The sequence below is a fragment of the Dicentrarchus labrax genome, unplaced genomic scaffold (genome assembly GCF_905237075.1).
Source record: "Dicentrarchus labrax unplaced genomic scaffold, dlabrax2021, whole genome shotgun sequence".
Lineage (NCBI taxonomy): Eukaryota > Metazoa > Chordata > Actinopteri > Moronidae > Dicentrarchus > Dicentrarchus labrax.
The window spans coordinates 15,423,380-15,435,182 of NW_026136714.1; the positions used below are offsets into that span (position 1 = coordinate 15,423,380).

The 11,803-nt window shown below is 42.1% G+C and overlaps 1 protein-coding gene across 2 annotated transcripts; it reads right to left on the bottom strand.

Moving 5' to 3' along the window:
- Nucleotides 1–3,778: 3,778 nt before the first annotated feature.
- lipg (lipase, endothelial) lies at nucleotides 3,779–9,844 on the bottom strand. Of its 2 annotated transcripts, none has more exons than XM_051422978.1 (10): nucleotides 9,535–9,844; nucleotides 8,166–8,353; nucleotides 7,714–7,893; nucleotides 6,540–6,651; nucleotides 6,226–6,444; nucleotides 5,809–6,051; nucleotides 5,472–5,592; nucleotides 4,880–5,107; nucleotides 4,682–4,786; nucleotides 3,779–4,552 (listed from the first exon to the last, which is right to left on the bottom strand). In XM_051422978.1, the coding sequence occupies exons 1-10, from the start codon at nucleotides 9,623–9,625 to the stop codon at nucleotides 4,540–4,542; spliced, it is 1,500 nt and encodes a 499-aa protein (XP_051278938.1). In that variant the 5' UTR covers nucleotides 9,626–9,844; the 3' UTR covers nucleotides 3,779–4,539. The 2 variants fall into 2 exon arrangements, with proteins under 2 accessions (XP_051278938.1, XP_051278939.1); XM_051422979.1 differs by lacking the exon at nucleotides 9,535–9,844 and adding an exon at nucleotides 8,521–8,757.
- Nucleotides 9,845–11,803: the final 1,959 nt, after the last annotated feature.

An 11,803-nucleotide genomic window follows, 5' to 3' on the forward strand; every position in this document is an offset into this window, starting at 1 on the left:
ACGTGCAGTTATGAAGAAGCCTTTTGGCAGCTTAAGTCAGAGCCTGGCTGTAGAGGCTGTTTTCCCTGTTTGCAATGGTGGGAACTATTCATGCAAAAATAAAATCTTCCCTTCATCTAATTTAAAAGCGTTTCTGCCTGCCAGGCTTATTAAAAATATGTGTTTGGCATCCATGACATGATATCAGACCAAACAGATAACACTGTCAGTCTGACTTCTTTAACTGCCTGTTGGGAAACGGGAAAACAAGCTTTGAGCTTGTCAGGGTAAAAGATTGTTTTGGCTGACTTATCCATTGTAACCCTCCACCTTTCATTATCACAACAGGTCTTCAACAAAAACATGATTCTCAGATCAAATGTCCATTTGAACAAATAATCCTATGTAAGAACATATTCCCTGAAAACAAAAGTCAGGTCCACCTTCATTCTCACCTCTCACGCTCTTAGAAAATTTGGAGGACGACTTACTTGGAAACACAGAGAGCCCATGTGACCTCCATGCTTTCAACTCTCGCCAGACTCTGACTGGCATGCCACAGTCACTCAGATGGCATCGCATTTAGTACAGTGCATGCAGTGGGTGTTCAGAGGTTACCAGACAGCTCTGCTGAAAGTGTTTCCAATGTGACTGCTGTGATGTCATTAAACGTTTGAGAAACATCCCTCAGTTGGCTCCTCTCTCTGACTTGCATCAGTGTGTGCATGGATTTCTGGGATCATGTGAGGTGACGTACCCCACCTCCCCCCCCACCCTTTGCTGTTGATCTGCAGGGCAGCGGCTGGTGTGTTGTTTGAGCCAGTATCCCAACATGTGGCAATGTGTGCACCACCACCCTTTAATCTGCAAGGCACGTGGCACCGGAGTAACCAGCAACTGCTTATGGTGTGCTGCACCAAATGATGTGGTAGCAATGACAGAGCCGCTGCATGAAGGAGCTTGAACTGAAAACCGTTTGATTTTCAATCTTAATAAACTTTTTACAGTTGAATTCACTGTTGGATTGCAAATGTTTGACAAGTTTATCTTAGATCTCTTACAATCATGTGACTTGACTGCAGGAGGCAGCAAAATTGCACTGAATGCAACACTTGTTTGTAAAGCCCTTGTTCCTTTTTCTGTGGAAATGAAGCTATATTTAGTGTGCCTGGCATACAGAACCCTGTTGGTTTTCTGGCAGTTTCAGTAAAAAGTTTCAGTTTTCTCTTTTTGTCAGTGGAATTCCCCTACATTTTGAAATTTGTCAGAAAGAATCATGAAGCTTTTATGCAGTACAGTTGGGGTGATTTATAGTCAGGCTATGTTATATATACGCTTATGGTGTATATATAGTAGTGTTTATAGTAGCCAACATAGTAGTGTTTTGAATTTTTAGTTTGAGACTTTTTTTTTGCAGGGCCCAGTTCCAAGAAGCCAGTTTACTGAACTTTCTAGATAACTGCCTATTAAACCCAGCAGCCACTAAAATGTGGAATGTGGACCGACAAAAACCTGTGCCGGGTTTTACTCAGTAGTAATCCCACCTCCTGGAACTGGCATTTGTTCCATAATATTTGGTTTTGATCATGCCACATTAACACCCCGTAAAACAGGACATTGTTAATCTCACACTTCGGTTTTTGTATCAATTAAATAATTGAGATTTGGATTTTGTTAGATATTGTAGAACTTGAGGTTTAGTTGAAGTGTGTAACATTTAGGAGAATCTATTGGCAGAAATGGCATATAATATTAATAACTATATTTTCATTAGTGTATAATATGAATACGAAAATAAAATTGTTACTTTAGAATTAGCCGTTTTTATCTACAGGCGGCCATGGGTCATCTTTAATGGAGTCCACCATGTTGAATTGCCATGTTTTTACAGTAGCCAAGAACAGACAAACCACACACTGGCTCTGGATAGGGCATGTCTTGCAGCTACTCTAGGTTTTCCTTTACGCTTGGAAGTTGCAATCTGCAAATGCCAATAAATCCTACACAGTGGTCCTTTAACCTCGAGATAAGATTTGAAAACGCCCAGTTTTACTTCTCTGCTTGCATTGCAGTAACCAGCTGGGCATTCTGGTGAGTAGATCCAGTAATGTGTGTTCTGGCTAATGCAAGGCATGCAGAAGTTCCACTTATAGAATTAAAAGAAGCTCTACTGGCCAGCCAGACAGTGACTAAAGAGGTTGTGGTTTATTATATGTGGGAGGCAGATGGCATGAAGAGGGTTAATATACTCCATGACTATAAAACTAAAGTGAGTCACCATACCCACACTGGGTGGTATGTTGGTTGGTGAGGAGGCACGACAGCTCCATGTTCTCAGCAACAGACCAACTTGTGGCGTTACTGTAGGTTTTCAGTCTTTAGAAAAGTGGGTCAACATTGCAATGAGAGGAACGTATTCCTCTTGAGTATTGTATTGATTATTAAGATAATTACAACCAGAAAACATACTGAGAAAAATACAAGAGTTGATAAAGATAAAAAGTAAAAGGCATGAATCCTTTTAGCTAACAAGATACTCGAGCTGGTATACCACAACTGAGAACAGTCATAGACAATCACCTGATGTTAAATGTAGCTTAAGACATCCCTCCTATTACTTACCTAAGGTATTTCAGTGAAACAGGACAGAGGATTGTCTGACACAAAATACTTGCCCTGACTTTCCGTGATCCAGTTTTTCTGGCATGATGTTTAAGTGGAACATGAGCGAGGAAAAAAGCTCAGCAGGAAGTTGTTCTACTGTTCCACTTCACTGCTTCATACCATCAATCCGTACCAACAATTGCAAATGTGTCAGTACTTCTCAGGAATGTTGGCTGCATTCCTGATTTATTATGTCTAACAATCTAACCAGTGTAGTGTGTGTATACACATGTGACAACAAATACTGTACAAAAAAATCCTCAACACTTACTTATAGTTAAGCCAAAACGTGGTGTAACGTGATGTGTTCATCCATAAACTCTCCAGTTTAAAGGGAGCAATACTGAGTTTGGACTAATGAGCTTCTGCTAAATGAGAGCTGACATGCTTCTGACCTTAGGAGGCAAAATAAATTAGATTTCCAAGTTGGCACATGATTCAAAAGAAAACAAAACCAACTGATGTTGGCAATTTACAAGTTACTGTCCTAATAAGGTATCTAGATGACATCTACATGATTATTATTGTGCGTTTTTGACTTGTATTGGATTGGTATTTAAAAGAAGCACAAATTAAAATAAAAACCAATGATAAGTCATGAGGAATTAATAGATGACAAAGTCATGAAAAATTTAAAGGGTAAAGGGTAAAGCAGCTGTGAGACATGACAAAAGGTATACCTCAGGCGGTAGCATGAGGGTTAAGGCTGGAACATGTTGCTCAGGGCTGCATGTATGCAAACAGTTTATGATTGTACAAATTTTGACCATAAAACTTACATGTTTTGGGGAGCCCTGGTAGCTCACCTGGTAGAGCTGGTGCTTCGTGTACCAAGGCTGAGTCCTTGCTGCAGTGACCAGTCGAGTTTGAGTCCCTATGTCCCTTTGCTGTGAGTCATTCCCACTCTCTCGCTCTCCCTATTTCCTGTCATTCTTGAGCTGTTCTGTCTAAAAAAACAATTTTTTTTTAATGATTTACACATGGCGTTTTCCAAGCATCAGTATCACAAGGGACTTATGATCTCATGATGTAAACCATTACTTAATTCCACCCTTACCAAGTCAGGTCACAGTAAAGACACTAAGGAGTCTTTCAACAGAGATGTGACAGTTGAAATGATAAGCAAAGGCAAACGTTTCTACAAATAACAGGCGAATTTATTTTTCCAAAAAGTTATTTACATTATGTACATAAACACACCCCCAAAATAAGCCACATACAGTAACAGTAACACTACGCACAAAACCTCAGAGATCGTGTGCAATGCGATCAGGTATCTCCTTCAGTTATACAGTGTATCAATAATCTCTCAGCAGAAAGGCACACTTCTTGGTCACAACAAGCACAGAAACAAAACAAAACAAAAAAAATCCACACATTACCACACACAACATACACACAAATACTGCATCAAGGAGAAATGCATTAAATACATGCTTCATCATGGGATGTGCTCCGATAAATAACGTTGGTCTTGCAGTGCTTCCATTTTTTTCATAAATAAAAAAAACAAAAAAAACCATTTAAAATGTACAGTACAGCGACTATAATTGCTGGTGTATGTCCACTGGCACAGATCTGTATTCTACGTCACTAGTCCACACACACAGGAGCGTTCTGCAATTCGTCGGGCAATCTTAAGACATTTAGGACTGCCCCCTCGCTTCCAGCCTGTGCGGCATTTTCTAGCTGTCTTGTTGGCTGAACAGACCAGAGTCCTTGTTTCCAGAAAACCAATGGAAACCTTTGTGGCGCAGAGTCCAATCAAGCCCCTCCCACCTTGCGCTGATCAATCTCTTCGAAAAGTGCTCAAATAAAGAGAAGGCAGTGCTTCTCGCTGATCCATGTTGGGTCCCCCATGGTGATGGTGCCTTGGTTGTTGGAAGTGCTGAATTGTTACATGGGCAGCCTGTCAATCAAAAACAAAGTTTCACTCACTACGAATAACCACACGCACCATACTATGCTTCTTCTTAATTTATAGTTCAATAAAATATGATTTCATGCAAGATATTTAACATTTTATCACGTTTCATACCGTTTTCTTGGTTTCACTTCCCAACCATCACGACATTTTACGTAAGTTATCGATTCCCCTGGGGAAATTTCAGCTTTTGCGGGGTCTTGGGCACAGAATGTAAACCTGTGACAACAGAAGAAATCTCAATAAATATTTGTCAAGAAAAAAACAATCCTGGAGAGGTATGGTGTCTGAACAGCTGCTCCTCCTACTTACTTCTTTTGTGTTTCTCCAGCTTTCACACGAATACGCCGGACTTCCAGCACCGGTTTGGGAGGCTTGGTGTTCCAGGCCCAGAATGTCTGCTTAATGTTCTTCCAGACCGAGTTCCAGGATTCAGATTCTCCTTCCCAGCTCAGACGGATCTTCAGAAGATCACCGATATCCTTCTCAGTGAACACCAAGAACGTGTTGGTCAGGTTTAGACCGACGGTGTCATCATGGCTGGACAAAAAGAGGGAGAAAGTCATTTTAACAAATTATTTTTCAAAAGTAGTGAGTGACTAAAGCAGACATCATGCTGAACAATCTGAGCTGTGGTGATGCCTGTCTGATTGCTAATGTATTGCCGTGAAGTGCTTTAACAGCCAAGCTTGTGACAAAAGACTTTAAGTTAGCATCTATGGAAACTCAAACTTAAAATTATTGGAGTTCGTCCTCCAGTTTGAGCTTTTTGTACATCACAAGCCTGGGTCAGTGGCACTTTAAAAAGGTCAGTACTAACAAAGTTCCAAGTGTATAATTAGAGCAGTCTGTGCACTTCTCAATATCACCAGTGGTTTGGCAGGAAGGATTTAGATGTACTTACACATCGACAAATATGTTGGTCGTATCGTTATGAGCTCCGTACAACTTGACGTGGAAGGTGGGATCTGCATTGTCTGACTTTTTTCTGTTGAACACGTGCATCTTCATCTGGTAGTGGTAGCCTTAAAAGAAAACAAACAGAGTTAATGTTTGATCCACCGAGTAGTAGTGGTAGTTTACTCTGGCAACTGTCGAATCATAAATCAGAGGTTAAAGATAAGAAACTCCGTAATTATGAACTGAGTTATGGAACAGTTACTTATCAGTCTTACTGTAGGAAGTAAATATTGTAGTAAAAGATAAAACTGACTGCAATGGAAATCCTTATTGTAACTCACCTCCGAAGGGAGTGTCAGCACGCGTCTTCAGATACATTTTACTGTTGCGCCTCTTGCGCATCTTTCTGGTGTTGTAGCCAATGTTGTTGCAACGATTTTTGCGGCAGCTGAGGCAGATGCCTTTCTTGAAGCGATCCGGGCCGGTGCACTGGAAGGCAAAGCTCATGTGGTCCTTGTTCATTAGGGAGTCCACAAACAAGTGCACGGCGCGCTCATGCTCGCACTTCATCACCTCCATGAAATCTGGAGAAAAAGGAGGGCAGGTTAGTTAAACTGTATGCAGATATATAGAACAAAAAGGTGACATATAATGCCATGGTGGCTGAGCAAACTAATGTCAGACTAAAGAAATTGTGTGAAATTGTGTAAAATTGTTGTGTTGTTATGACTGGGGTCAACCATTTCTGAAGAACTTACTTCCAGCCACTGCCAGCACGTCACCAAGCGCACAGCCAGGTTGCACATCGCCACCATTGGGGTAGATATCAATGTCCCCAATTGGCTGCTGGATCCCAATGCTGACACCCAAAGCCTCTCGAGTGTAAGTGTGCAAAACATCTACGAAGTCGGCGTCATCCGGGGAGAGGCGCTTCTGCTCCTCGACGCCCTCAAACATTGGTCCGGCTGGGTCTAGCCCTATCAGAAATCAAGACGAGACAGGCGGTCAATAAAATGAGGCAGCACCATCTGTGAGAAGTGTTTATTGCGGTTTCATTTTGCACTGAACTTACCAGTGATTCTGCCGATGGTCCCTCGCACAAATGTTCCCGCGTAGCCGGCTACATGAGCGCCTAAACTGTAGCCGATCAGGTGCACATTCTCCAGAGGCAGCTGCTGCTCGTCCTGTAAGAGGAAAAAGTTACATTCATTTCAACAGCTGTCGCCACGGACACTAACCCACACTGAACAAATCCTGGATTTCAGCCAGTGATGATCAGTCGTGCCTGCAGCTGAGCCAAGCTCAGTTAACCCGGACACAATCTACCGACAGTCCCTTCCATGCAACAGTGCCTCTACCATCTGTCTCAGTTTGTCTCCATGAAATACTCATTGTCTATGTTTACAACTACGTGGCAGGTCGGGCTGGTTGCCTGAAACTCTGCTCACTTGCCATTCGCGCGCTGGTCCAATTTTGTGACAGTCCTGCTGAATGGGAATTGTTGTGTTTGCCTCAGAAGTACTAAATAGACTGTGTGCCTCTCTGATGAGCATTGAGCTAGAAAGGTTCTAAAAGCAGGGAAATAAAGTATCTTAAGCTCTAGAAGACAAAACCCAGATGGAAATGGACCTACTGTCTCAACGGTGACACAGGTGTTTCAAAAACACCCAACATTAAAAAAGTTAACAAAATGGATATTAAGCATACCATTTCACTTCCTCAAAACACGTTTTGACAGTTCTGTCAGGTTGACAAAAAGCAGTGATCTCTTAAATCACTGTACTTAAAGACGGAAGGAGGGCAGGTTTTATGGATTTGCAGCTTCTCTTCTGTCAGTCAGCATTACTGAACCAACTGCCAAGATGGCTCAGAACACACACACACACACACACACACACACACACACACACACACACACACACACTCAAAACATAAAACTCATTAGATTTACTCATACATCTGGCCTACTACATACTTAAGACACCTTGGCTTTATAAGACCAAAGTTACATCAAGGGTGAGTAACAGCATTTGCATGAGGGTATTGTGGTATTCAGTGGAGTGTTACAATGACCTGGTGCCATTGCAGGAGGCAGATTTCCCTTTTTATTATTAGAACAACCTAAATAGAAACCCTATTTGCATTTGCATGATCTGATCAGATTCAGCAGAACACTCGAGCATTCGAAAGAGGAAGCCAAGTCACTTTCACAAGTGTCTAAGTGGTATAAATGACTGTGCACGCACCTGAAGCCAGTTGAGCATGGTGGCAATATCCAGGCCGACGTTGTGGGTGTGGTTGACAGCGTCAGGGTACAACTGCTGAGCCATCGCTATCCAATCAACGACAACTACATTGGCCTCAGTTTCACGCCTCATCACTGCAGCGACCAACTTCTGCATCCAGCTTTCGAACATCCCACTCATCTGAGACAAAAAGACAAGAGAAATCATTCATTTATTCAATGTTCATTCATTCATTAATTCATTCATAAAGCCAACTTTAACCTGGTGGCCCCTCTCTTGATACTGTGCAGTCCGTTATCTCACACTCACATGATACATTCCAACAATTGAAAGCACAGTCTGGGTGGAAAGACAACACTTCCATCCATGCAAGTTCCTTTCACTCATTGAAAAGTGAGGTTTGTTTAGAGTGACTATATGGAGGATACAAAGTCGTTCCAACTCATACGTACCGACCAGCCGTGGATGATGAATATAGTCTTGGCTGTAGCATTGAAGCCACACTCCTCTAGACATTCCTTCTTGCCAGTCTGCAGGTAGCAGCCCTCCTGTTCCAGGTCTAAACTCTTCCTCATGTTGTACTTGATGATGCCATTGAGAGCCTTGTCTGTTGTCAACTCATCCAATCCACCGTCTTCACCTGAGGGGGAAATTACACAAAGTAAGGAAAGGCTTGGATTAATTTTAACAAAAAGACCAACAAATTAACCCATTTTATGTGTTTTTCTGATGCCTCTAATCTGTTAAAGGATAAGAAACGTGAATCTCACACCAAAAAAAAAAAAAAGGCGGAATTTCAAAACCTACCATCCAGCCAATCATCCCTCACACTTGCAGGGAGCGGCTGAGACGGCCAATCAACTTGCTCTTGCGGCCAACATCTGCTACAATAATGCCGGTTGGGTGCAAGTTGTACCGGAGACGCAGGCGTAGAGCCAAAATGTCACCGCCACCCTTCTTCTCTTCTTTTATTTCATCCCGTCTTTCGCACACTTGCAGCCAGAGCTTGTATAATTATATCTGACTAACACCATGTGCTTTAAAGCTTGAGGCTAAAACGGTACAATTAAAAAGCATTAGACTGATGCAAGAAGCCCCAGAGGATGCTGACAGTTTATCCACAGATTTATAGAAAGAAAGAAAAATGAAATGCCTAATAATGGAAATGCTTCTTAAAAAAAAAAAAAAAAAAGGTTTATTTTAAGACAGACCCAGTTTGTTTCATATAAAATAAACGTAGTTGGTCTCTGTGTTTGATTCTTGATGAAAGGGGGTTGAATTAATTAATACCAGTCTGGATTAATCCCGCGGCGCAGGGCAGAAACGTCAGATCTGAATTTTAAAACCATGAACTCAACACCCTTTCCTAATGGGCCACACAGACCAAAATGACTTCAGCTGGGTAGTAAAAACGCTGCTGTGCGGTCCGTGGTAAAACGCGGATTCAGCGGAACATCTTTCCAAATAGTTCACACAGACGTGGCGTTGTGTGTCCCGGAGCTCTGCGTCAAGACTCCCGCTGCTCTCCCAAAAAAGGACACGTCGCAGTCTTTTAAATCCATCCCCGTTCTTCTGGTTCACTCTGCCGCCACACTTGTTCGCTTTTGTAATTTAGCCCTAATAGCCCTAAAAAATGCAGATTAATTAATTTGATATTTAGGCTACTTATTCTTAATTTTCCATTCACAGATTTCCCACACAAGCGCATGTTTGCCCCCCCCACTTTACAAATGTGGCGCTTGATTCTGACACTTCCATTTGAGCCATTTGAAAAATAAATGATAGAAATAAATGAACAATAGACACAAAGCCGTTTCTTACCTTCAAGAACAGCGTTTTCCCCAAGAGCGGTTGAGAAGAGCGCAGCAGCACACTGTAGGAAAATCCACAGTAAAAGGGCTTTATGATTCATTTCTCAGACACAGACGAGTGTTTGAAGGAATTAAAAGCTTCCCGGGAGTGTACAATATCTTTTTCTTTTTTGTTGTTGTTGTTGTTGTATGGCTCGTAGTAGCGCGGTAGGTGAGTGAGTTTAGATCTAGTAGTGACAAAGAGCAACTGAGCCGGCGGTGCGTTCTCGGTGCGTGTCTGTAAAAGCACCGCTCAAGAAATGTATTATGAACCAGCATCAAATGTGTGATTAGAGTTTTAAATAGTTTCCCCCTTTCCAGTCATCTGATCATCGGCTGATCTATCGTGGATCTTATTGGTCAAGCCCCCGTTTGTTTACGTTGAAAGGCGTGGCAACTTTGAATGAAGTTGTAGTGGCTTCTCACGTTGCGCGTGTTTTAACCCTTGTGGGTGTGCACGGCTGACGCAAGCCGCCATAAAGCATATCCAGTATTGGTATGAAGGTCATCCGGCTCACACCTTTCGTTGCCGAACCGGATTGAAACAATGTGTGAATTTATTTATAAACAGTTCTTGAGCCCTAAAAGACGCGCTGGCACGAGGAGGCGCACACAGAGTATGCGCGATGACTTTTCTTATTCTAAACCCTTACAGTAATATGAACAATGTGAATATCTTCCATTTGCTCATTATCATACGTGGGAAAACCCACAATCCCCCTCTGCGCGTCGGTGGGGAATGTTTAAAAGGCTGCGACCCGGGTGTGGGGGGATGGCGATCGTGGCTCCCCTCCGCCTGGCGCGCTGCCAAACCATCAGCTTAGCTCACCGACCGGTTTCAATTGATGAGGCGAAGAATGGGCGCACTCACGCTAGGGTCCCTGTTACAATAACACCACTGTTTTGTGTACATACATCAGCGCCCACTGCCCAGTAGGAAGTGTCACCTGCCACCCCGGCAGCCCCTGGTACCTGGTATCTCTACAGCTTTTATCATCTCTGACAACAAAGTCATGCTGCTGGTTACAATGTGCTTTGGATCAGTGGGTTTTACGGCCCTGAGGGGTCAAGACATTTAACCATTCAGTGATTGTGTGTCTCATCACCCTCTTTATCATGGTCTCTATTAGGAGAGTTAAAGATTATGGTAGTGTCCTCAATTATTATTATCATTTTTAATATTTTGTATATATCAGATTAGCTTTATCTTGGTTCTTGTGTTTATATGATCTATCTATCTATCTATCTATCTATCTATCTATCTATCTATTATAAAACATGTTTTCTGTTCTTTAAAATAAAAAAATACCCCCCCCAAACTAAATGCTGCAATAATATTATCCTAGGACAAGGACATCGACACAACAACGTCATACAACTTGCGAAATGTCCTATATTGTGTATATACAGGATGCAGATGTGGGCACGTGTACTTTACAACTTTATTGTTACACTGATAATGTCAATACAGCTCTGGAAAGGACACAGTAGTCATTCATGCGTGGAAGTTTTGGACCCACAATCTCTCTTCCATATTACCAGCTTCACTGTGACTTGGACTGACTTGAATAGAGCATTTTTTTTTAAATCAAACCTTTTTATACCAAACAAAAGCAATTCATATTAAAAATGTCTTTTTCAAGGGAGTAGAGCGAGGATGTGCGTGATACAAGGGCGTCCAAGATAACTTCCATCCTATTTTTACCCACATATTAATAGCTATTCTGCACACTTGTGAGAACATAGCAGAAGGTGCATGATGCTGCATCTCGAGAGGGCACTATAGTTCAAATGATGAGGTGATGCAGCGTAGAGTGTACAATCCATCCTGCTCACTCACTCAGATAGGAATGGTTTCTTCATGGACATTAGTGATCTCTGCAGGGTGGTAGTTATTACTGCATCACAGGAAGTAAGTGTTTTGAAACACTGGAAGATCTTTCAAGGAGATTATGACGTTTTAGGAGTCATTGAGGACACACTTCACACACGACACACTTCATTTGGATTGTGATATAACTACTTAACAAACATCAAAATGGTGATTAGTCTATTATTCTTCTTCAGAAATAAGAGTAAAAAGACTTCCCAGAATCAGTCTGTTGGACAGACCTGATGTCAGACATTGGCAGTTCACTTCTTAAATAGGGTTATTGTTATTCTTTCCATCCGCACACCTCAACCAGCCGCCCAGTCTGAGTGCCAGTTTGATTCTCCACTATGCTGTCCTGTCCTGATTT